The sequence below is a fragment of the Filicampus tigris genome, chromosome 4 (assembly GCF_054856515.1).
Source record: "Filicampus tigris isolate MCC_2025a chromosome 4, RoL_Ftig_1.0, whole genome shotgun sequence".
In the NCBI taxonomy this organism is placed as follows: domain Eukaryota; kingdom Metazoa; phylum Chordata; class Actinopteri; order Syngnathiformes; family Syngnathidae; genus Filicampus; species Filicampus tigris.
The window spans coordinates 5971301-5996337 of NC_141220.1; the positions used below are offsets into that span (position 1 = coordinate 5971301).

At 39.8% G+C, this 25037-nt stretch overlaps 2 protein-coding genes across 14 annotated transcripts in view; one reads left to right on the forward strand and one right to left on the reverse strand.

Moving 5' to 3' along the window:
• Nucleotides 1–677: 677 nt before the first annotated feature.
• Nucleotides 678–14326, reverse strand: LOC147148307 (DEP domain-containing protein 7-like). 4 transcript variants are annotated; one of them, XR_015086465.1, is made up of 15 exons: nucleotides 14308–14322; nucleotides 12110–12210; nucleotides 7444–7563; nucleotides 7085–7270; nucleotides 6240–6381; nucleotides 6052–6147; nucleotides 5777–5955; nucleotides 4530–4728; nucleotides 4278–4418; nucleotides 4015–4160; nucleotides 3728–3870; nucleotides 1940–2065; nucleotides 1668–1767; nucleotides 1277–1352; nucleotides 949–1020 (listed from the first exon to the last, which is right to left on the reverse strand). XR_015086465.1 is itself a non-coding variant. In XM_086028158.1 (14 exons), exons 3-14 carry the CDS (start codon nucleotides 7508–7510, stop codon nucleotides 821–823), a joined length of 1617 nt encoding a protein of 538 aa, XP_085884284.1. In that variant the 5' UTR covers nucleotides 7511–7563; nucleotides 12110–12210; nucleotides 14308–14326; the 3' UTR covers nucleotides 678–820. The 4 variants fall into 4 exon arrangements, 3 of the variants coding, with proteins under 3 accessions (XP_085884284.1, XP_085884282.1, XP_085884283.1); XM_086028158.1 differs by lacking the exon at nucleotides 1668–1767 and having other exon boundaries at nucleotides 678–1020; nucleotides 6240–6403; nucleotides 7191–7270; nucleotides 14308–14326; XM_086028156.1 differs by lacking the exon at nucleotides 1668–1767 and having other exon boundaries at nucleotides 678–1020; nucleotides 14308–14323.
• The window catches only part of ccdc73 (coiled-coil domain containing 73), a 31044-nt gene continuing 14052 nt past the window's right edge, over nucleotides 8046–25037 (forward strand). The window contains exons 1-16 of one of the 10 annotated variants that reach the window (XM_086028149.1): nucleotides 8046–8163; nucleotides 9823–9893; nucleotides 10073–10151; nucleotides 10895–11035; nucleotides 16113–16184; nucleotides 16282–16353; nucleotides 17158–17187; nucleotides 17350–17424; nucleotides 18296–18334; nucleotides 19062–19197; nucleotides 20309–20388; nucleotides 20529–20651; nucleotides 20784–20843; nucleotides 22909–23013; nucleotides 23525–23596; nucleotides 23745–23759. In XM_086028149.1, the coding sequence (XP_085884275.1) occupies nucleotides 10107–10151; nucleotides 10895–11035; nucleotides 16113–16184; nucleotides 16282–16353; nucleotides 17158–17187; nucleotides 17350–17424; nucleotides 18296–18334; nucleotides 19062–19197; nucleotides 20309–20388; nucleotides 20529–20651; nucleotides 20784–20843; nucleotides 22909–23013; nucleotides 23525–23596; nucleotides 23745–23759 (1065 nt within the window). In that variant the 5' untranslated portion in view covers nucleotides 8046–8163; nucleotides 9823–9893; nucleotides 10073–10106. Of the gene's footprint in view, nucleotides 8164–8330; nucleotides 8504–9822; nucleotides 9930–10072; nucleotides 10152–10894; nucleotides 11036–16112; nucleotides 16185–16281; nucleotides 16354–17151; nucleotides 17188–17349; nucleotides 17425–18295; nucleotides 18335–19061; nucleotides 19198–20308; nucleotides 20389–20528; nucleotides 20652–20783; nucleotides 20844–22908; nucleotides 23014–23524; nucleotides 23597–23744; nucleotides 23760–25037 lie in introns of those variants that run through there. The other 9 variants (XM_086028146.1, XM_086028145.1, XM_086028148.1 and 6 more) reach the window with 9 other exon arrangements.

Below are 25037 nucleotides of genomic sequence, written 5' to 3' on the forward strand. Positions count from 1 at the left end.
TTGAGACGTGATTCGTTATGCACTAGTGACGTCACCAGGGACCTGTGAAACCCCACTGGTTCAGGAAGCGGTTCGAGTGATTTATGAGCATAGAGTGCAAATAATCCATGCGAATTTCAGGTGCTAGTTGCCTGGATATGTAGTTGGAAAGCTCAAGGCTTTGTGAAACTGGCTTGGAAATCCTTTGACGAGTGTCACTTCCGGTTTTGGGTTGGGCTATTATGACGCCGCGCTCGAGCCCCTTCTGCCCGCTTATTACTGTCACTCGTCTGTTTCTCCAGTTGTTTCTCTATTTAACATCCCATACTTGTTTTTAAAGTCAAGTCGGTTTTGATCCGTTCACATATTGGAATATTAAGTTAAAAATTCTCAGACATTTCGTATCCTAACTATATTAAGCAAATGTAATTAAATTTAGTCATTTTTGACTACATTGCGTTGGGTTTTACCCTATGAAGTGCTACAATCCCCAACGGTGCTACAATATATGCGTGACAGTTTTTTCTTTTAAGTTATTTTACTTTTATTCATTCATTCATTCATTATCCATACCGCTTATCCTCACAAGGGTCGCGGGCGTGCTGGAGCCTGTCCCAGCTGTCTTTTGGTTTTATGATTACATTGCAGGATGCTTCCATCTTTCCCCAATCTCTCCCAAATAAACCAGGTAAAATACATTGCCAGGAATATCTGTTTATTTCAACAAAAACATTATCCACCACTGCCAAGTTCACATGTCTTGGTACACTTAATAGCCATCACAATGGTGTCTTAAGCCTCATCTCCATTACATGCAAACAACAGGTGCCAATGCAAAGACCTACAGCAAATTAACAGCAGATTCACCAAAGTACTTATTGAAAATCTCAGGATGCGCTTGGTAAAACTGCCTAAGTCGACGCTTTCTCTCCTTGGGTGAGATCTTTGTGTCAAGCTGAATGATGTGGAGCAATGACCAGAGTTCCTGATCAGTGGTGGTCTTTGTTGTGCCAATGTAAGTCCTGTTGGAAACCCGACAGCCTAAAAAAGACATTTTTGTTCAATCCCACATGGATGAATGAATGAATATATATATATTTTTTTTACTACAATAAATGATCTTTTTTTGCGTGGTTTCTGAGCATGGCTGTTGTCAAATTAAATCAGATTGAAATGACTGTCCCAATCTACTTCCCCTATCCCTATGTTATAGTTTTTCTTGGACAATGCTATTTTAATGTGCTGTTCTCAAAGTGTTTTGTTGGCAATACTTTCCCCACTCAAAACAGGTATTTACCAGTGACATCGGGCTGTTTCCCCTGGACAAGGTCTGCCAGCTTGTCGCTCACTCCTTTGTGCAGGTCTCCAGGTATCTGCAGCAAAACGAAGAAAAGTCTGTGGGTAAACAGTTTGTTTGCATCAAATAGCTTTTTGACACAAGGCAGACATTTCAGTCCAAACCATTTATCCTTTCCAGTGACATCCAACAGATAGAGTGCATTTTACAGTTACAATTTCATAACATCACGTTTTTGTAAACTATGACTGGACTGTGTTTTTTAACCACCTTGAACCATTTTCTGACTGGTGCACTGGCCGAGATGACAAAGTCACATTGAATTCAGACAGCCTTTCTAAAACAAGATTTAAGCGACAGCAATTAGTAAATCCTAAACGCAAACACCCACCTCAATACACAAAAGAAACATCCTTCCAGTTTCACAGATTAATCGGTTTAGCCTGACAAAACTAAACCTTCTTCTGGAATTTAGAGTTGATCGTTGAAATCTGTTGACAAAAGTCATCTTGAAAATTGAGATTTACAATATGAACGATTGCAGATTTGATCAAGTACTCTTCTTGTTAAATATTCGACTAAAACTTGAGCCATAATATTAGTTTGTGTCCACGTTGAAAATGTGCGCAGCGTATCTTCTCCCCCCCCCCCAGGCTTTCATACCTTGAAGATCTCTTGTACGTTGCTGAGCATGAAGACTAGCATCAGATCCTCTCTCTCTTTTGGCAGAGCCTTGCTGTTCAAGATGGCCCTGGAGAAAGACCTCTTTACTGCAAGTCTGTTCTCCATCTACAACATATTCATATTGTAGGGGACAGGTCAGGCATCTTGCCTGAAACTGACAGACTAAAAAGCTAATTTGATTGTTTTTGCAGTGTCCACCCACAATGTATGTCAATTCTTTGTAAAATTAAAGTGCAGGAGTAATTGTTGCCTTTACTGCTTACATAATTTCCCCCCATACAGAGCCGTGAAAAAAATATTTGCACCTTGCTGATTTAAGATTCTTTTGCATATTTTACACCTGAGACAAATTTACCCCATTTGCGAGGACTGAAGCTACTGAACAAAACTATCACTAAAACATTCGTAGAATCTGCCAATTGAGCATTCAAATTCGGAAAACTTACATTTCCCATAAACAATATTACGTTACAACACCATGCAATTTGTCGAGGGCTCTCCAAAATTGTTAATCCTATTAATTTTTTTCTATCTTTTCTTGACCCAACAAATTAAATACCGCCTTACTTACCGTGCCAGATCGGATTACTACTGGCAAATAAACCAATTTATGTAAACTATTGTTGTAAATTACATTTTGAGCAGATGAGGAAAAAAAATAATGAAGTTGGGGAACAGTAAACCCTTGCCATTAGCGAGGGAGAAAGCTTGAGCACAGCTGTGAGTATTGATGCCTCCCCTCAAATGTTTAGAATTGCCTCTATTAGTTGAAACCATATCACAAACTATGATCGAAAACAAATATTTCAAACTCATGTTGCAAAAATACCTTTTGAAATAGTTTTCTTGCAGATGTCATTTGAATATTATGTTCAGAACCCCTAAAAATACCAACTGTCAGACTACAAGATCTCCTTAAGCATTTTAATAGGCACTCAGCATACACAAACATGCGCCGTAGACTCACGGTAACATCTAACAATCCAGGCTTTAAACTTGGCTTCCCCTCGCCATACAAAAACCTCACAACAATCGAGATGCCAAACGCTATCATCCTCTCTCATTTTGGATATTTTTCTAACATTTTGATTTTGTCAGCAACATTTGCATCTCTACCAAAACAATCACACGCCACTACAAAGACTCCAGCAACAAAAATAATTTCTTTATATTTTTATATTTGTAATCATATTTTATTTCTTTGAATAGTTTTGAGTGACTAAATAGCTTTTTTCAGTTTTGATTTAGACTACATCTTGGCACTATATTGCTATTCAAATATACAATGTAGGGACAGTTTTATCTACTCGTCCTCCTTTCATGATGATTCTTGTCGGAATTCTTGCTTATTTGCCGTCATGGGGACGATGATTAGCTAACCAGCCATATCCATGGAGCTGAAGGAGATGCTTGCACAGTCAGACATGTTTGAAAACTTAAATGCAAATGGTTGGTAGACTCCAAATCTTGTCATCCAATCACAAGCCCATAATACCTTCTCCAGAATATTTGACCCATCAGTAACAGCAGAACAGATGAAAACTTCCCATAACAAAATATAGATTAAATTGGAACACTTGGCATCTCTGATCACTTCAACAGCATTGACATTGTTTACAATTTTGGAGCCTTTCAGGAAGAGCACAACTTTTTTTTCCCTTTTTCAGCATTTGGCTGCGCACAGATTCCACAGAAAAAAATTTGATGAATTTTCAAATAGCAAATTGAATAGGGCTCTCCGTACTACACAGCATGCATGATCGTCACCTCCTTGTCCAGTTTTATTTCTTGTGCGTCAGCTGCCACTGTCATAAACGTAAGGATTCGACATAGCTCCTCTCTGCAGCTTGGTGGCAGCAGCTTCAAGCACAGCTGGAGGACTTCAAGTGCTATGCCCAATTTTGCATTCACTGGAAATGGACAAAAGCAAAACAGAAAGATGAAGTCATGCTGGAAGGAGACAGTGACAATAACAACCATAAACTACCAAACTGACTTAAGAAATGTGATTTATGGTTCATGTTTCACAGTGTCGTGTTTACTCGAGTCCCTACCGAGCAGATCAGTTACTGCTGAATATACATCAGTCATTTGCTCAGGAAGTAGTGGAGGTCTGTCTGTGTTGTTGTAGTGTGTGACCAGTGTACCATATAGCAGCATCTTACACTGAGCTGTGCCACTTTCAGAGAGGCGTTTATTACCTGGAGCAAGACAGTAAATTCATTACTGAATAATAGCACAAGTAATAAATGAGTGGTGGGGGTGGGCATTCAGCAGCAAACACCCTGCCGTCAGTTGCTGCTTGTGCTAGTGCTTCCCTGGTGCGTTGCTATCAGCTTGCTCAGTCCTCTGCTGATCTTGAGGGAACAAGAGAGGCAGCTCTCGGCTCAGCTTCACTACCGGCTGGTCAGGGAGGAAGTCCAGACAATCCAGAGCTGCACGGAGCCACCCATCGTCTCTACGTGATGAAGTGGTAAAATGAAATGAATGTCACAGCTGTAACAAGATTCATACGTAGTACTTATCCTTCCCACTTTCATTTTCAAATTATGTTTAAGACAAAACATACTGAGAGTCCCTGAAGGCCTTCAGGATCTGTCTGTCAAGGTGGTTGGTGCTGTAGATCAGGTCAGGGTTATGAGTCATGGAGTGTGACACAGCAGAGCAGGAAGAGATTTGGCTGATCTGAAGCACCCCCTCCAATAGGGGGAGATCCACAAGTTTTAATAACCTGAGGAGAGTTTGCTCCTGCCACACCTCATCTACCACTGGGGGGAGCACAATGAATACATACGTATGCATTTATCTATTTGTTTTAAATAGACTGACTACAAATAGAAGGGTGGTAGGACGAAATTGTTTTGAAGCCTGAAAAGCAAAGTGTCTCAAAGTGGGCCTTTTTTTTTTTTTTTGCTGTCGTTTCTGTCTAAACAACAAAAGCGGCCAGAAAGAAAACAGAAGACAAGCACTTGTGTGTTAAGCAGAGAATGGAGTAAGTCACATGTGCAAGTCACAAGCAAGTCTCAAGTCATAACCTTAAAACAGGGGTAGGGAACTCCAGTTCCTCGAGAGCCATATCCTGCCTGTTTTGGATATCTCCCGACTACAACACACCTGATTCAAATGATCAGCTCATCAGCATGCTCGGTAGAAGAATGAAACGATCCTGATCATTTGAGTCACGTGTGTTGTAGTAGGGAGAGATCCAAAACAGGCAGGATATGGCTCTCGAACTGGAATTCCCAACCCCAGCCTTAAAAGGACAATGTGATGAATTCAGTGCCATCTAGTGGTCAATTAATTGAATAATCAAGTAAATTTAAAGGCGGCAGATTTTAAGTTGAGTCATTACTTGGTTGAAGTCATGTCAAATCAATGTATCTATGAATGTATTTAACACTGTGATAAATATTGACACATTAGACTGTGTATGCAACTAAACATGTATCATAATCATAATTTAAAAACTACATAAAGTATGTTGTTTTTGGTGCCAGTCTGTTTCCCAAATCTATTAGTGTGCGTAAATGGGTCAATGAGAGGCATCAACTTTGTCGCTTTATGAAGTCGAGTCAAGTTCACGGCAGGTGCGGAGCTATGGGTGGGCATGCATACATATATCTATATCTATCTAGAGATACATCTATATCTATCTAGAGAGCGAGAGAGAGAGCTAAAAATACATACCGTATAAAATTCAAATCTCCTTAGTCAAGTTCATTATTTCAGTAGTTCAGTATACTTTTTGCCAAGGAAGCTGTAAAATGAGCGACTGGATTCCAAGTCATATGACTCGTGTCTCCCACCTTTTCTTACCTGACTGTGGTAAAACAGAATGTGTCTGCACACTGTTGGGACTCAGACTCAAATTCTCCACTGGTAAACTGGCACTGACAGGACTGTCTAACTGGGGAACTTTAGTGGATGTCTGGGAGAATTTGACAGGCATAGGTATTAGACATTTAGGCCCAGAGGAACACATCTGCTGAGCCTCCCTGCAAACGCAAAAACAACACTGCATGGATTAGGTTGATTCAGGCGTTCCCATAACATGAAGTGAGCTCTGTGGATGGGCTGGGTTGATCTCATACCTGTTTGAGGGAGAACAAGAGAAAAGTTTCTCAATACTGCTCACAAGCTCATCCTTCTCCATGTCTTCGACAAATGGAGCATGTTCATTAACAAACCTGGGACACACAATTATACGATGCCCACATGTTTACAGCTTGAAAAACACATTGTTGGCGTAATGAGTGTATTCAGTATTAATCAGATTAACCTGTAAAGAGCATTCTTGCTGTCCTGAAACTCGGCGTGCTTCTTATCTTTGCCAAACACTTTAGTTCCTACTGCTTCAAAAACATTGCAGTCCAACAGAGCTTGGCACACATTCACCACTTTGTCCCGACATGCTGTGGCACCTTGTGTTTTTAAGAGAAAGACCTTTTTTTTGTTTGTACAGTACGTGGATCAGATGTAATCGGTATGGGTTCTGCGAAATGCTTCCACAACTATTGGAAGACATTTGAGCATTTATTCTGCCGTACTCAGTGCTGAAATGTCCATCTACCATGGTCTGTGGTCTTTCGTTTGTTTAGCGCTTTTGCACCTATTAAGGCACTCAAAGCGCTTCACACTGACATCACATCTACCTGCTGATGGCGCAGCATCAGGAGCAATTGGGGGTTCAGTATCTTGCTCAAGGACACTTCGACATGGTCTCAACAGCGAGGGATCGAACCGTTGGGAAGCGACCACTCAAACGCTGAGCCATATACCGCCCCCGCATACTAGTACGCCCTTTGTCCTCACTAGTAAGACAATCTAGTGCACAAGTCGAACGAAAAGGGCAGTAGAACAATCACACTACTAGTGAAGCAAAACTGTGCACTAGTTGACAACTGTGTACAATTACTACGACTTCTAACTAAATTCTAGCGCTTCACTAAGTAGTACTATAGCCACTCAAATGTCAACTAGCCCTCAGTTTTTGCCAAACTACAGAACTACTAACATGTAGTCAATGGTCATCATGAGCAGCGCTGACTGTAGTGAAGACATAGAGCGTACTAATAAGTTCATGGCGAGTTTATCGATTCAGCGTAATACAAACAACGCCCTCACCCTCAAAGGCCTTATCAGTGCCAATGTAGTCTGCCACAGCATCCACAGCCTCAGAGCCCAGGAAACAATCATAATGGGACAGAAGGTAAACTCGACGACGCCTTACTTTCAAGGAAGACCTGAGGTGGGAGATGATGTTGTTTCCTAACGAAGGAGACTGGGCTGCCTTCACGATCAACCCCCGAACTGGGGAAAAAAAAAAAAAAAAAAAAAAACAGAACATCGACGACATTGTACCTGTTAAATAAAACTAAACTGACACTACAATCAATGGTTAGGTGTTAATACATAATAATAATTAAAAAGAAAGGAGACGGAAAGGAGTTTTCATGCCGCCATATGATTTAATAAAAACATACCTTGAGGACGATTACGTAGTTTCTCAGCAAGATTCAAGGCCGCAGCTCTTTCTTTAATTGAGGCCATGCTTCCACACCTCCAGGCTGGTCAGTCAGGGCAAAACATCCAGTTGACAACAGCTGATTAAGAAGAAGCAATCAACGCTGGTTAAGTGCAAATAAACCTTCTTGAATTATTAAAAGTCACCACTAGATGCCGCTAAAAGCCAAGACAATGCGCTCCATGGCCTCACTTTCAAAACGTTCACTCCATGCTACTGTATTTATGACGTGTCTGCCAATACACTGCGTTTTTCAAACGCAACATGTTATTTACAAACTCAAAAGTCTATGCAAAAAAAGCACAATGTTTGGCAAGACTGTTGCTATTTTAACTAATGTTACATTTGAGGCCCTAATGAAATGCCCTTGAAGATCCGATATTTATTTACATAAAAAAAAATCAAACAAACAAAAAAACAACTTTTTGTTATCTTAGTCAACTTACCGCCATTAATTTTTTACACTTTTACCCAAAAATATTTACAAACTACAAACTAGCCATGTAATTAAATGTACGACGTTTACAAAAGCAAGTTATTTTTATTTGTTTTTACATTATATGACAGCCCTAATTTAGAAAAGAAAAAATACCCGCATTTCAGGCTAATTGTCACTTCAGGGTGACTGCACGTGACCGCCCACAAAAACGTGAACTCGGTTTAAGGCTAATATTTCAAGGTAGGTCATATATATCAGCTTGTTTCAAATATGTAGAAATTAGAATAAGATCGTTAATTGTGACTTCAACTGTCGAGTATGAGCTGGATAAAGTACCTTCAATTTAAGACTAGTATGAATCATGTAAGCAAGCACTAATTAGCAATGGGTTAGCAAAGTTTAAGTTTGGCGGATGGTGGTTTTGGTGTTTAAACTGCTTTGTTAATTGTTCGTTAAATCCAATTAATTCCTGATTCAACATTGTTTTATTGAACCGTTATTTTAATGCATTTGTTAAATCTGTCAGGTTAGTCCGCCCTTGGTTCATTTTTAAAGGTTATATGATCGGCGCTAGACAAAGGTAGGACTAAAAGCTGGAGGTACATCACAAAACCATTCTCTTTTAGAGGTCTATTTGCAGTATTTTCGGGAGGCAGACAGAGTCGGGGGAAAGGCAGCATTTGTCATACTTTGTTTATGACTGAAGTTGGATTGCTACTTGCTTATAAATTTCAGGAATTGTGATTGACACACTTCACCATAAAGAATCATTACTTGATAGAAATGTTCCATTTTAATGGATGTGACTTATTTTACGATCAACTGTCATTTTATGGCTTTGAGGTGAGGATTAATATTTACTCAACTGTATCGGGGAGGGGACGAGTGTAAAGACACTAAGGTTTACCCCCTCTATCGCACTCATAGTCACTTTCTCTTACACACACATGTATGCACACATGAAGATGCTGTATACATCACACACACATACACAACACTTTGATACACTCGCACACTTGCACTTCCCCTTGCTCATCATCGGGTCAAAGTGTCATTTAATGTCCCCAGGCTAGCCAATTTTATCAGGGATCATTTAATCCCTCGACATGATTGATACTTGTGCAAGGTAAATGAGAGGGGGAAAAAATCAGTTCTTTTAACAGAGTACTGTTTTCGCATGACCTCCCACTTCTCGTGGCATTTCAGTGTGTGTGTGTGTGTGTGTGTGTGTGTGTGTGTGTTTTGACTTATATGGACACATGAAGCTGTACAAGACCATCTATAGGGCGAATTATTTAATTTAGATAATTTAAAAAACATTGACAGAAACATTTGTCTATTCAGTGTTATTGCTTTGACCCCTATTATTGTCAGTGGGCTGGCTCATTTTAATCTAGATTGGTTATAAAAGTGTTCTCGCACTACAGTGTAAGTAGTATAAAACAAACAAAGAAAAGAAATAACGGTAATTTCATAGCCATTAGGTTAGATCAGAATAATTGGCAAACATTATGAGGGTTTAATATTCAGACCTAGTAATTTGACAATGATTTTAGATGACAAAATAAGTGTACTATATTAGCTAAAAAAAAATAAAAAATCGACACCACTTGTCTTGTTCAGGGTGGCAGGGAGCTAGATCCTATCCCATCTGATTTTGAACTATTTACCACTCACCAGTCAATCGCAGGGCACAGACCTTAAAGTATATAGAGACATTGAACCATTCAGTATCATATTCACCATCACCAATGGGAACTGAACCAAAGCTACATGGATGGAAGTCAACATGTGAACCGTTACCACTTTGAGAGAAGTCTTTTATATTAACCTTTTTAACAACATCTGTTTCTTCCTTTATTTTTCAAATTTATTTGTTATTATTTTTTTTATTAATAGTTTGAGACAACCCAGAGGGTCATTGATCTACATCAGTGATTTCCCACCTATGTGCCTGAGGAGATCAAAAGGTGTGCCACACGAAAATAGCCAATCTCACTTAATTGGTGAGAAAATGACCATATTATTTCTTTGCAAAATGTGCAGAACTGACTTGTGTATTCACTTTTTGTAACATTTTTGTTTGGTAGTGCGCCAACATGACATGACATTTTTATAATGTAAACGTTTTTGCTTTGCCTTGACTCAGGTTGTGAAACGCTGGCCTACATTAAGGCAACATAATGGACCACAGTACAGATTCTGGAGTTCTCCCACCCAGGACAATTGTAAGATACCACTTAAGACTCACCAAGCTACACTTAGTATACTGTTGTGCATGGGTCACCAACCTTGAAACTTGAGAGATACTTCTTGGGTATTAATGTGAAGGGCTGGCAGTGATACCCACTTCTAAATGAACACATACAGTCTGCTCAAACAACCTTTAATTAGTGGTATGTTGTTTTAAATATGGGACTTAATAATATTCATCTATTTGAAAACACTGATCATGTTAATTATTTATTCAAACCAGTAGCTGAGTCATAATTAATTTATGTTTTTTGTTATGTTTGTTTCTGCACTGTCAATTATATAATGTCATGTTTTCTGATGACTGGCTCTAAGTCAGCCCTTAGATCATTCAGAAGCTCCCAAACTGCACTGTTTGCACCTGTCTTTATGATGTGCTATTTGATAACAAAAGGCGCGACAATTTGTCTCAGGTTCAGTAAATCACATCGCGCATGCTAAATGATTCAATTTGCACATTGTCCTCCCAGAATACACGAAATGAACTGCACAATGGACACAATCCTTCCTGTTATTAGATCAGCTTCCACATCGTCGTGTGAGCGATCAAATTTGTGCTCGTTTTTGCATGCCCAGACCTTGGTAAATCAAGGCCAAAGTGTGGTACAGCCTGCATTTCTTTTGCATTCATCTGCCAACATGACAAGCTGTGTATCTATATATTTTCTTGAAAATTATTATTTCTTGAATATTATTATTATTTATTATGCTCAATTAGGTGGGAGTAGCAGTGACTGCACAGGAGTGGCCTCTGCTGAGCACTCCGTGCCAATCAGAAAGTGAAGGAACTATCTTGCTGCAGTTGCTGGAATTTAAAACACATCTGTTTGAGGCTATAGAGGAGCTGCACATTCGAAGGGTACAGTAGAAGGTCGCACCTTTTTGTCAATGTTCAGTATATTTTTCTCAATGTAACTAGAGATAATGGTATAACAGTACAATAATGGTATAACAGTCAGTTATACCAGTTTTTTGCCGGTCTGTCCTCCGTCTGTGACTTGGGTACCCTTCCGCCCTCGTTCCTCCGTCCTTATTCATAAAAATTATCGTCCTCCGACCCAGTCCGTCCTCGTTCTTTAAAACCGCTTCCGTCCTTACATTCCATCGGTCCCCAACCCACCCCGCCGCACAAAAAAAAAAAAAAAAAAAGGCATCAGTGTATGACATTTCAAGTTCGTTAGCTGGCTAATTTCCTATTCACATCCACTTACTGGCTCGGAGTATTGTGAGTGGATTGAATTGTTTACAACCGTTAGCTGCCAGCAACCAGCGTCGTAATGAGATGATGATGATGATGATGATGATGATGATGATGATGATGATGAAGCGTGGGCTGGAGCAAGCCGGTGGACGTCACGAGAACATTTAAGATTGCATAATAACACAATGACTCACGCAGTGACTTATTACCTTGCTGAAGACATGATTCCCATTAAAACAGTGGAAAACGAGGGCTTTAAAAGACTCTTCAAAGTACTAGACCTGCGTTACGAGCTGTGTTTTTATGTTTACGTTATGTTACCTTTTATGTTTACATTCACTGCACATTTTGATAAAAATTGTCACTATTCAAATTAAAACCTGTTCAGAAAGCTTAGCTGGCTTAAAATATATTTATATAGTTTTATATTCATTTTAAATATGTTTTATATGTTTAACATGAGGAAAATGGTCAGAAGTGTGCAAATTAGTCTAAAAAAAATGATGTAAAAAAAGAATCATGATAAAATCGTGATCGTGATTTTATTTTTTAAAAATCGTGATATGATATTTTTGCCATATCGCCCACCCCTACAGTGACAAAATGGCCGCCTCCAGAGAATGCAATATTAATCAGATTGCCGTGTTTGAACTCGTGGGCCTGCATACATGTACTCCAAAAAGAAAAAGTTTGGGTTGACTTCCACTTTATGACAAGTGAACCTGCCATTACCTATGAACTGTCGCAGATAGCCCGATATGGCAGCACTTGGGTTTAGTGGAATCCTCATCGCCGTCATCTTGAGAAGGCCATGTAAGTTGCTGACGAAGTACCTGCATTGAAAAAAATAGCATGAGAAAGACTTTTATTGTTACATACTTTTTGCATTCTTTGGTCAAAGATACCCGATTGAAACCCATGATTTCAGTTGACGGAAGCATATGGAGAAAGATATAAAAAAATACTGAAAAGTTGACGAACTGTAATAGCGGGTGACCAGGTATGAACCATAATATTTATTACAAATATAAAACTAAAATATCAGAATATCTAAAAGTAACTGGAAAGGGCCTGTAGAAAATACAATACAACATACAAACTCATTTGTTTTGTAATCACTTTGAGTAATCAATTCCTACTAGATTTTCAGTTCATAATCTAACATTTGCCTTAAGTGAAAGTGAAATATACATAATGTTATACTATGACTGCCCTATCATCAACACACAGAAAAAGTAACAACTGTACCAGAAACCAGCAGTACAGTCACCATATTCTGATTTCCAAAAATGAGGACCCTTGAAGTATGCCTCCTCAGTAGATATACAGCAATTTTATACAAGTCATCTATCACAATTCGGGCTTAGTCAACATCCTTGTTATTACATGTTTGATGTTGACATCCTTGACGATGCCGAAATAACAATAATAAAAATCTCTCTTGAACTCTAAACACTACAAACGTAAGGAAACACCCCATCGCCCCGGAATGGGACAGTAGTTCATTCTAAACACTTTTGTTTTCAATGTTTGCCATTGAGTGAGAACGAAGTCGAATCCGGGCCACTGCACAAAGCCGTAGTGCCAGCCCCTGTGTGCTAAGTTACACAGTTTTCACGAAAACCACCTCGATAAAAGTTCAATACAGCTATTGTTCACTAAGTCGGCTTAATGTGCAACATGTCAAGTAATAACTATGACCTCTTCTTCCATGTTGGGAGTCACATGACCAGCTGAGCTAAACATGATTGGTTGGGCGTTGGATGACCTGACACGGGGATCGATTGCTCCTCCTTAAATACCCGTATGTAGTGTCTGAAGTTTTTGAATCTGAATTTCTGCAGCTGATTTTTTTGCAGTTGAATTTTTTTGCAGCTGATTTTTTTCGCCATTGAATTTTTTGCAGTTGAATTTTTTTTGCGGGTGAATTTTTCGGATTCATAGAGATAGTTTGTCTATGCACAAGACAATAAACCAAGTTCTTGAGTCGTTTCAATTTAGGAACTCAGTGAATAGTTCATTCGAGTGACGCCTGCATGCGACTATTTTCTACTTTGATTATATTCTGAACCATGCAATGTTTAGGTGGCATGTTATTTATTTGACTTTTTGCATAATTACTGCTGATTATTTTGATCTGTTAAAAACTGTGTTACTAAAAGCTGGTAAATATAAGTTTTTCAGTTATCTTTGTGACTGAGTAATTGTTGTATTGTGCCAGCAACGGTTTTGTATTTTTTCATGCTTTTGAAAATATATGTAGATTTTTGTCAAAACGACGGCAATAATATGGCTGCTTTTTTCAGATAATATTGCATAATAGCAGTCACCATAAATAAATGGAAAAATATACAGATATTCCATGTGATTGGAATCAGTATCTGTATCGGCCGATCTCACTCATGCATGATCGGTATCGGTGTCATAAAACCCTGATCGGAACATCCCTATCCACAAACTATTATTTTGTTCGTCGACTAATCGGATCAAATGTAAATCGCGGAATAATCGCACCAGGCTCTTATATGATCATTGGTATCTTACATCTAGAATTCTTAAAGGTATGCATAAAAGAATAATAAAGACAATTAAAATGAACGTACATTTAACTTGTATTAAACTTTGCAGCTTGTACCAACATTCCTGACATGTTTATAAATGGAGCCATTGAAATTGAAGGCGATACTATGGCCAGAATTATTTTTTTAGCTGTAAATGTTTAGCGCATTTTAAAATGGAACCCACAGCTATACACTATGCTGAGTTGTACTAATATTTTGAAACACTACCTATGAATACAGAAACACTGGTCCGCCTCTGATTTTAAACGGACTTCCGTCAGCAATTCCGACTGCAAATTTCAATAGCGCCCTTCCCCCCACCCCCATTGGCCAATATTTGAACAGAAAGAGTGACTCCCAGGGACTCACTGCGCCATGGAAGCCGGTTCACAGCCTGGTCCCTCACTCAAACCTGTCCCCCTAGCAACAATAACTCACTCCTGTTCCTCGCCACGCTCGCAATGGCCATCAAAGCCTCACCGCTAAAAATAGATTAAAGACAGACTACAGATGAAAGACGGATTAAATTCATGGGCTTCCGATTATGCTTAGTCCGTGGTCTATTTTAAAATGTTTCCAACCACTCGTCAACCGTCTGCAAAACGGGCATCCGTCATCGGCGGATAGACGGACCGGTCCGTCACATAGACGGAATGCCCAGCTCTGCACTGCGCGTATTGCACTAACTCAGTTCCAGTTTGCCCATGACCCTATTGAGGATAAGATAAGCGATGTAGAAAACCGATTGATGGATTATTCCAAAAGTAGTTTTTTTTCCAATCAAAGTTAATCATTTTTTACTTACCTAATTTTACATTAAAAGGGATAACCCACTTGGTGGATTTAACACTTTTGATTGCACAACCTTCTGTAAAAGATACTGTAAAGAATGCATTAATGTTGTGTTTATCTTGACCTGAAAGAGATCTAACTCTCTTTTTTGGTATTCTGGATGTGACGGTCAGACATACTATTTGGCCCTTGACTAGTAAGTAAAAAGTTGTTTTGTTATTTTGTTGTGGGGGGGGGAATCCTCATCCCACCCTCAAGCAAATACATTTAAACTGACAGCACATTGTCAGCATGTGTAAAGGTTGGAGGTGCAAAAATGTGATGTTAAATGTTTTTTCCGTTTTATTGTTATTGTCACGTTAACTGGAAAAATCCATCCGATCCTCCTCAGGCTGTGGAGGTTAAAGACTCGGTACCATGTCATCATGGTGCTTGTACTCAAGTGTCAATGGATTGGGCAAGATAAATACAAGTTTCCTTGTAAATTAAAGCTTTACATGAAAAAAAGCATACAGCAAGAATGCATATATTAAATATCTACCGGTATTATGGTTTAATTTGAATTTGATCAAAATAAAAACACAATGTGGCAATTAAAAAAGCATGTGGAGGAGAAAATAAGCTTCAGTTCATCACCAATAAAGAATTGTATCTTCAAATCGAGAGACAAGGCGGCTCAAAGTCTTTTATTGAAATCTGCAAAAAAACAAGTGAGAAGAAAGCCCAACATATTTTATTCCAAATAATATGGAGATTATTATCATTGTTGTTTTCTAATCAGCTCTTAATAAATTTGTTGTATGTTCTCTTTGGATTAGGGTGGACGAACACATTCAGTAAAGCTTCAGCGTATTTTTCACAACACTTACACGCATAATGATTATTTCTCAAAGGGAAAATAATCGCTTTATCTTGTGCCCTCCTTTTGCAGCACTGAGCTGGTACCATACTTTAATGGGATCTTATAAAATAAACTTACAGAGTTAAGCAGCTCCCACGTGCACATAAATAGTTTCATGGCCACCGAGAGAAATTGACTTTTACCTGGTTTCTGGGGGCTTAGAAGGAGGAGAAGGACAGTTTATGACAAATATCTCCTCCCCTTTAATGTGAATCGCTCTCAATGGTGTGCTCATAATGAAACTAAAGAATAAATAAGTGAAACATTTGATCCTTTTACAGAAAGTATTTGCCCGTATTTGATGTATTTGCGTACTGTACATCCAGTGTTTTCATTCTTCATATGTTGAGTGTGACTGCATTGTTTTGTAAATTTCGTTTTTGGGACTGCAATTTATTGTAATTTTTTTTCATTGTATGCAATTTTGTTTGGTTTGTTTGTTGACTTTCTGCTTCTTTTCATAAATCTCTCCATGGCTTAGGAGGCAGAAGCTCGGTTTGAGAATCAGATCGGTAAAGTGGTGCTGGAGAAACAGGAAATGGAGTGGGAGAAGGTATGGCTGGGTGACAGTAGTTCTGTCAGTATTCAGGGTTTATGTCATTACAAATGACTGTTTTCATCACTTGAGGTATTTCCCCCGATCATGGCAGGACTCATTACAACACCAAATCGAAACGGTGACAAAACAGCACGCGGAGTCTCTCATCAATGTTAAAAAGCAGGTACATCTTGTTATCACTTCTCAGTTTCAAATGTTCTACTTTGACATTGAAAACTGTCATTGATACTGTCGTTGTTGGAATGTACAATGATGACATACCACCGCCAGGTGAGGATGCGATTCACTTGTTTAATGAACAGAAAACCAGAAAAAGTTTGACAACAAGATCTTAAGGAGGAAGAGTACATTTCACATTGTTTGCTTGGTCGGCGTAGCACGTTTGCAATAATTCAAGATATAATTGGATTCAGCTTGTACCCGAAGTATCAAGTAGACCCGCGTTTTCCCATCATTCCAGTGTTCAAGGTTTCTTAGACAAGTGCAGCATTCACACTAAAGCAGAGAACTGCGTAGGTCTTGGATAAATGAAACGGTGTGAAAGTGAACATCTCAGTTTAGCCGTCGATTTACATTTCAACAGTTCGATTGGCGACCGTCACATCGTCGCTTGTTAAGAGTTGGGACAGCCAATGTAATATACAGTAAAGCTGCTTCTCCTCCATGCATCGCTTCACCTCTTGAAGTACAAAGTCACATTATAAGAACAACCTTTAATTATCCCCTTGCTGGGAAATTAAACTTCCACTTATGTTTTGTGCTTTAAACATGATGTACACAAGTAGTCCAAATGTGCCAAATGTCTCTATTAGTTCTCAAACATGTCCCTAATCCATGGCATCACACAATGAGCTAAGGCTGCCCACAAGGGAGGAAATAGTTCGGATTTTCTATAAAAAAAAGAAAAAGTTAATTTGATCTATGACCACCAGACATCTTATATCTTGATATTTTTCTCAAGTTACAGGCCAAAATAAGAAACACAGAGGAGGAGAAGGTATGAACATCCCAGTCCCAGTGAATTTCCTTCAATTACTGTTTTAGTAGTAAATTTTCTCATCTCACTTGCACACTCTTGGCCATTGGAATGCATTCTTCTGCACTGAGCTTTGGGTTTTATGACTTTTTTGACACTCAGACGAATAATATAACATTGCAGGGGAAATACCAGGTCATTTCAGAGTTAAAAGAGAAGGAGATTAGCCACTTGAAAGAAGAGCTGAAGTCGCTCCAGGTACTGAACTTGTGCTCTCTGTCCATTCTATCCTGTTCGCACTATCACATTTATTACTTCATTTTTGTCATTCATGCTTTAAAAAAAATAATGATTTACAGCAGATCTGTTATAAAACAGAAGTCCTCTGCTAAGTCAAGGGCAGAAGGTCCGAGCCAATTTGGCTTCCAAAGTGTTTGTCCTCGGGCTCGACGCCACAGAGGTGACAAACAGCCATCCCCACGGACCGCTGCACTTTAACGACCAGCCGTCTTGTGTGGAGACAATTGAGGCTTTTTTTTTTTTTTTTTTTTTTTTTTGATATTCTATCCAGGAGACATTAACTGCTGTGTTTGGCTAAGTTGAGGCCCAGCTGTCTTAATTCTTGGGTCTAGTGGTTCCCTTTTTTCACTTTTACATGCACTGTTGTTGTGATTACAGCACTTCAGTCACTAGTATCTTGACAATATGCTAAATTACAGGTTTACTCAGCTGGAACAGCTGTGCAATTAATCCAAAATAAAATTGTAGAGTTTTATATTTGAAGTTTCATTCCAATAAAGTTAGTTAAAATTAATATAGAGTTTCATTAACAAGCTCTTTGGATCTAAGGAATGAAAAAGCAAATATATTTAGAAAAAAAAATGGCCCTTTTTTTCTTCATGATTTTGCAATAATAATAATAATAATAATAATAATATTTACAATTCATCTGTCCAGGAGAAATACCGGTATGCATTTTTTTCCCTAGCCATTTTAATACCCAGCAGCTCTTCCTCCTATACAAATATAATTTCTGAGGCATATACAATATATGTTTTAATATAATCATTATTAGGATTTAATACTATCCTGCTGTTGATTTTGGTGTGAGTTTATTCCTGTCTTTCAGCTGCTGAAGTACAACTTTGAAAAGAAATCCAATGAGTTGGTAAGGAGGTTTTTAACTTGTTCCAATCGTTGACAGAAGATAGGTGGGAGTGAGAAAAATTAAATGACTGGGGGAATAGGAGGACCAGCTTTTAGATGGAGGAGCTCATCACCACTAACGGATAGGGAGAGTGTGACACTTGAACTGCCCTGACAATATTAAAATATTTTATAACAGGACCTCGCTTGGTTGAACCTTCTTCCTGTGCCAGTGGCACGGTCAGGGAGTTTAAGGAAGGGTGGTGTATTAGGATAGAAGGGAGTGAAATGAGAGCGAAGGGAGTGAATTATTGAAGAACGAGTGATACAGACAATCAAACTGTAATGGCAGTTTGAAGAGCCGCTAAAGCTCTGTGAGGCATGGACTTTGCTGATGCCTTCATCCCATAATAACACTGCAAGTGTTAAACCATGAGCCTCAACTGTTTGGATTGAAGCATTGAATCTCAGAGTAGATTTGCACTTTCTACCTCTTGTTTTGTTTCTTGCTATCAAGAGTATGATAAGTAAGCATCTCACGCCTTTATGGCAGCTTGATTCAGAAGGGACAGCAACAACGATTCCACAGGCCCAAGGCTGGTTGAACGCCCTAGAAGATGTTATTTTCAAGTTGTGGTATTGACATAAAAGGGCCCTTGCTGGATTTGTTAGCATTTTCACTGCTTTGCTTGTTTGTTTTATGTGATTAATTTATCATCATTAATTTATCTGCTGTATTGTTTCGACAGGAGCAGAAGCAAGCTTTGCAGATTCGGTCAAAAGACAGTCACCTGATCCAAATGGGGGAGGTTGAGAAACGCTTTGCCGTTCTATCCAGGCAGTGTGCCACACTCAAGAAGGCCCATGAGCAACTGGAGCTGAATGGTAACTGAAGCCTATTCATAAATGGAAATGTAGCTTTGCAGTTTGTTTGGGTTTCTCCAAAACAGTTAAATTGTGGTGAAATTGAACTTTAACCCATTAAGGCCTAAAGCGCCTGGCTCACCATCAAGGGCGACTATTGAATTACCGTCTTAAACCTGAGGTGCTCCCAGAATTTCAACACCTACAAAATAATTGATATCTCAGCCCCTGTAGCAGAACATAATTCCAAAAGAATTTGAGAGCTTAGACGTGTGGCTTTCACACAGGCCCGAGTTTATTATTATTTACTGTTTCAATCGAAGATGTAAAAATATAGTGTCAGTGCAAAAGAAGCTATTTTTAATAATTAAAAAAAAATCGAGTGGTAATTACCATCCCCTATTCTGTTACAAAGACGTCGATATCGTCATTGTCTACAAACACATCTTAACCTTATATCACGTTCGACTGGTTCAAAGTCCACAAGTGCATTGTCTCTATCACTGCCGTTACTTATTTCAGAGCTCCCGTGATCGACAGCCTCCGTCATTATGGCTCGAAAAAATTCCGGGACATCCTCCGCGGTCTCGCGATACCGTCACGTGTATATTCTGATGCATTAAATTGGCTAAGAGGCCGAGCGCTCCCAGCTCAAGTGGTAGAAACGCGGTTATGCGATCCCGTACTTAATGGGTTAAAATTGCATCAACGACATGATGATGTACAAATGGAACAACAATGCTGGCTACTGAATGTTGGGGCAGAGCTTTATACTCATTTTACAACCAGTTATGTTGGCCATGTAAATGCCTTACTTGTGAGATTAACAAGATCCTGGAAATAATTTGCCGGCTTTTTACTGAATCATAATTCAATTTAAACAGTAAAAAAAGATCCTCACCTTCTCCAATGATGTCTTTTGAAGTAGGTGGCTTGTTAGACCTTAAAGGAATGCGGGCAAAAAAATAGTGCAGAGATGAGATCCCAGAGTACACCATCTTGTTTGAAAGCGAGCATGTCTATAAAACTTTGTGAGTCAGGACAACACATCCAGTGCAGATATCAGAAGTCTGGCCTGCTGACACGAAGTGTGTTTATACGTGTATGTGTGTGTTTTCCCCCTTTCTGACAGTTGATGAAGCCATGAAAAGACATAAGAAACTAACCACTGCAAATGAAAAACATGAAGCAACCATTCAGACACTAATGAAGGTATTGGATTTTTTTTTTTTTTATGAGGCAAAAAGTGAACAATGGACGATCTTTGCATCTGGTGGGTGGCATCTGAGCCATAGCAAAATCCTCATTTTCATAATTTGGGGCCAGTTAAATTGAACCAATCATGTTTTCAGGAATTGGAGGAGGTCAACACCAAACTGATCAAGACCAAGTTGTCATTAGTCCGACATGACACCAACGGCATAATGATACAAAAAGAGCAGAATCTAAACCAGCTGAGTTACAAGCTGAGCATGGTAACTGACTCTTATATGCTAATTGAATTGGAACTGCATTCACACACGTTTGTCATTCATTGTGTGTGACACAAAGTAAATGGAAAGAGGCAAGGTCTTCAACTGGTTCTTAACTAATGTTCATATGTTTAGGAAATGGAAATGAACAAGAGACTACGTGAAGAGTATGCAGCTGTGTGTTCAGAGAAACAAGTGAGTGATTCGACAAATTACTTATTAGTTTACTAATAAATTACAACACTTACTGTACAGCAGGCATGTCCAAGACCGGCCCGGGCTGAAATGCGGCCTGCGGTCAAATTTTATCCGGCCTGCACCCTCTGTCATGGAATTAATAACGTCTGGCCCGTAGCCCCGTTGACGTTGATGCATATAAAATACACTCGAAATGCAATTTCGCATTTACACACGAGGCCAGCAGCACTCTGTCCAACTCCATAACTATATATGACTCTTTCCAGACAGTTTCTAAAATGGCGACAATGAATAAAAAAGGGAAAGTTGATAGCGAGGGCCGACAATTTCACACTAGGAGGACCAGGATTTTGTCACTGCAAGAAGTACGAGATCCGTCAATTTGACGTATTGCCTTCTGGAGCACTCGAGCAATGACGTCATCGACTAAAATGATTATTACTCACTGCACGAGTATCTAATAAGGTATTTTGTTTATTAAAATTCTGTTGTGAGTATAATTTAATGTAAATTATGTCATAAAATGAATGAGAAACAATTGGTGGAGCGCCATTGTCCCATGCAACTCTTGCACTGCGTGGGGGTCAGCAGTTATGAAATATATTAATTTAGTGCCGAAAAAAGATGCGCGAGATGCGTGTCGCAAAAGACTTAACTGCACTTCACTTCGAAGAAGAGGAAGTAAAGGCCTAGATACACCAAGCCGACGTCGGAGGTCGTGAAAAGCGTCGAATGCGCCATCTGATTGGTGTAGTGACCACCGTCGTAGTGTCGTAACTCGTCAGTAAGCATCTGGGGGGCATGTTGAATCGGCGTCGCCAGTCGGGACATTTGATCACTCTGATTGGCTGTTAGCTAGCAAACCAGTGCTTGGAGCACCAACGGAATGTGACAAATTAGGATAAACAGTGAGAACGCCTTTGCTGCCTTAATCTCCTTACAAGTACAAGAGCGAGGGATGACAATTTAAGTATTTTGCAATACCGTGTCAAGAACGTGATGGTTTACTTCGCGTGGGAGTTCATCGTGAGCGAAGAATAGAGCTGAATGCATTGTTTACGTTTTTATAACCCGCCCCAGGCCAACAGCCTTCCGGTTGGATCTTTCTAACAATGAGAAATAGTGACTACCGTCGCCGATGGTATGGAAGGGTATTACATCTTATGCATGCGCAGAAAAGTACTTTAATGGTCGCTGTCTGTCGTTTGCGGTGTATTCCTCCAGCGTGACGTGCCAACAGCCGGCCCCACGCCACAGGGGGTAAGCGTCTGTCACTGTTGGCCAACGTCGTTTTGGTCTATCTAGGCCTTAAATCCTTAGTCCTCCACACAAAACAACTTCGTCCCGATTGCACCCCTGAGCTCTTTTTTCCCATCGGGGAATTATGTCAACAAGCACCACATGAGCTCATTATTTTATTTATTTCGACTGTCTGGCATTCACTAGCCCCAACGTCATGACTATCACATCTCCAACCTATTTTACAACACAGGACAAGGCTCCTCCTCCTCCTCCTCCTCCTGTGTGTTAGCCGAGCAGTTCATCTTCAGACTCGTCAGTATTTTGAAGCAGATGTAACGCCTCCTCTACTCTATAAGATTTTGTATTCATTTTTTTATCGATCATAGTGACCAGCAGCATTTCTCAATGCACCCGCTGGTGGCCATAGAAACCTGGCAGCGCCATCCCAGCGCAACGTACGTCAAATTGACTGGGACACCGTAGTTAAAGCAGTAATGGCTCGTAACCATTTTTATATTTTTTAATACCATAAAATTGCACCGTGGTAATGAAATATATACAGAATTAGGTAGGGAAAAGTCAAGATTTTAGAGGAAAGTCACATTTTCACCTCACCGAATCTTGCCCTCTTTGCAAAAAGTTTGCACACCCTGCTGTGCAGTCTGAAATTTGTGTCAAACCTTCATGATTTCCATTACATAACAACATTTGGTCTGTTTGTTTTTAACAATTTTGATGAGCAAAAACATTTCTGGTATATATCTGCTGTAATGCTTTTCTAGATGTGTTGTGTGTTGATTTTGTATGTGTGACTGTTAAGGAGGTGATGATGTCCGTGCAGCACACTCAACAACTCCTTTTGAATCAGACACAAGCTGTGAACAGACTAGAGCTGCAGCTGCAGACACAAGAGGAGCAGTACAAGGTCAGAACTTGTGGTGCAGTATTTACTACGTGACCACAGACATTCTGGTCCCCGTTACTTTTAAATTGCTTACATTACATAAGCTACTCTTACATTGCGGGTTGAGTAATTTTCTCAGTTATGACTTGAGATGAAAGCCATTCATTTATATTGATGAATGGCTAATTCTAATATCAATCAATCAATCAATCACATTTTATTTATATAGCACTTTTCATACATAAAAATATGAATTTCTCAGCTACCGCCCAGCAAGAAGATTGTGTGTTTGAATTTCAACTCTGTGGTGTTACAATAGCATGTTCAACCTATGCTTGCATGGGTTTTAGAAATAAATGAATTTTACTAATTAATTAATTTTATTAAAATCATCATTTAAATGCCACAAATTAATTTGTAGAAGAAAAATGTCCTTTTAGTTTTCAGTTGCAGACCCTCTGCTACCGTTATATAAACTCACAAATATTTTGTATTGTATGGAAAATGCTTTGGGTGAGTAATTTTGCTACAGGCCCTCAAGCAGGAACATGAAGAGATGCAAGAGAAAAGCAAGGCAAACGAAGAGAAAGTTGTTCAATTGATGGTGAGCTACATTATAGACCGTTTTGGACAAAGTGGAAAGAGATAATTTTATTGTGAGAGAAGGTCAAAGAGATCCATTTTATGTAGTTTAAAAGGAAAACATATTGGTGATAATAGTTTGGTAAAAAAAAATTCTCTTTCACATTTAGAGTGAGCAGCAACATTTTTAAGAATAAGAATAAGAATAAGAATGCCTTTATTGATCCCACAGTGGGGAAATTTTCATTGTTACAGTAGCAAAGATATAGGTCACACAGGGGCGGCGGCATAATGTGGCCATTAATGTATAACATTGACGGCAAACATTTAGAATCAAACCTATGTAGATATACGCAGTAACATGTGTATATACACATGTGTATACACACCAACCTACATCTACATAAAAAATATGAGGAACACTCATTTCGGCCTGTACATAGTACAGAGGAAAAAATACTCTAAGTGACAGTGCTGCAGTGCTGTAGTGAAATGTAAGGAACAGCATTGGATAAAAATAAAACTAGACTAACAGTAGTGGGGAATGTTGAGTATTGCACGGTATTACAGTAGTGGGGAATATTGGGTATTGCACGATACGAGCTCAGGTGCAGGACTGCACAATTGCACTAATGACCGCCAGTTTGTAGAGACTACACAATGTTCTTGTTAAAGAGTCTGACAGCAGCAGGCAAGAAGGAACGGCGGAATCTCTCCTTTGCACAGCGAGGGTGTAACAGTCTGTCACTGAAGGTGCTGTGGAGTGCTGTTAGGGTGCCCTGGAGGGGGTGGTCCGGGTTGCCCAGCATTGATGACAGCTTGGCCAACATCCTCCTGTCCCCCACCGAGTCCACAGAGTCCAGGGAGCAGCCCAGGACAGAGCCGGCCCTCTTGACCAGTTTGTCCAGCCGCTTCTTGTCCCGGGCCGAGACGCCGCCTGCCCAGGTGACCACTCCCTGGAAGATGACCGATGCAACCACCGAGTCATAAAAGTTCCTGAGGAGTGTCCCCTGAACCCCAAAAGACCTCAGTCTCCTGAGGAGGAAGAGTCTGCTCTGACTCTTCCTATAGAGGGCGTCTGTGTTGTCGCACCAGTCCAGTTTATTGTTCAGATGAACACCCAGGTACTTGTAAGTTGAGACTCTCTCAACATCTGTTCCCCGGATGTTCACTGGTGCAGGTGAAGAGTGCTGGCGCCTACCGAAATCCACCACCATTTCTTTGGATTTCCCCGCATTGATCAGGAGGCGGTTCTGCTGGCACCAGTCCACAAAACCCTGAGTAAGTTCTCTGTACTCCCGATCATCTCCGCCTGTGATGAGGCCGACAATCGCAGAGTCGTCAGAGAACTTCTGCAGGTGACAGGTAGGGGTGTTGTAGTTGAAGTCCGAGGTGTAGAGGGTGAACAGGAAGGGAGCCAAGACAGTTCCCTGTGGGGCCCCCGTGCTGCAGAGGAGCACGTC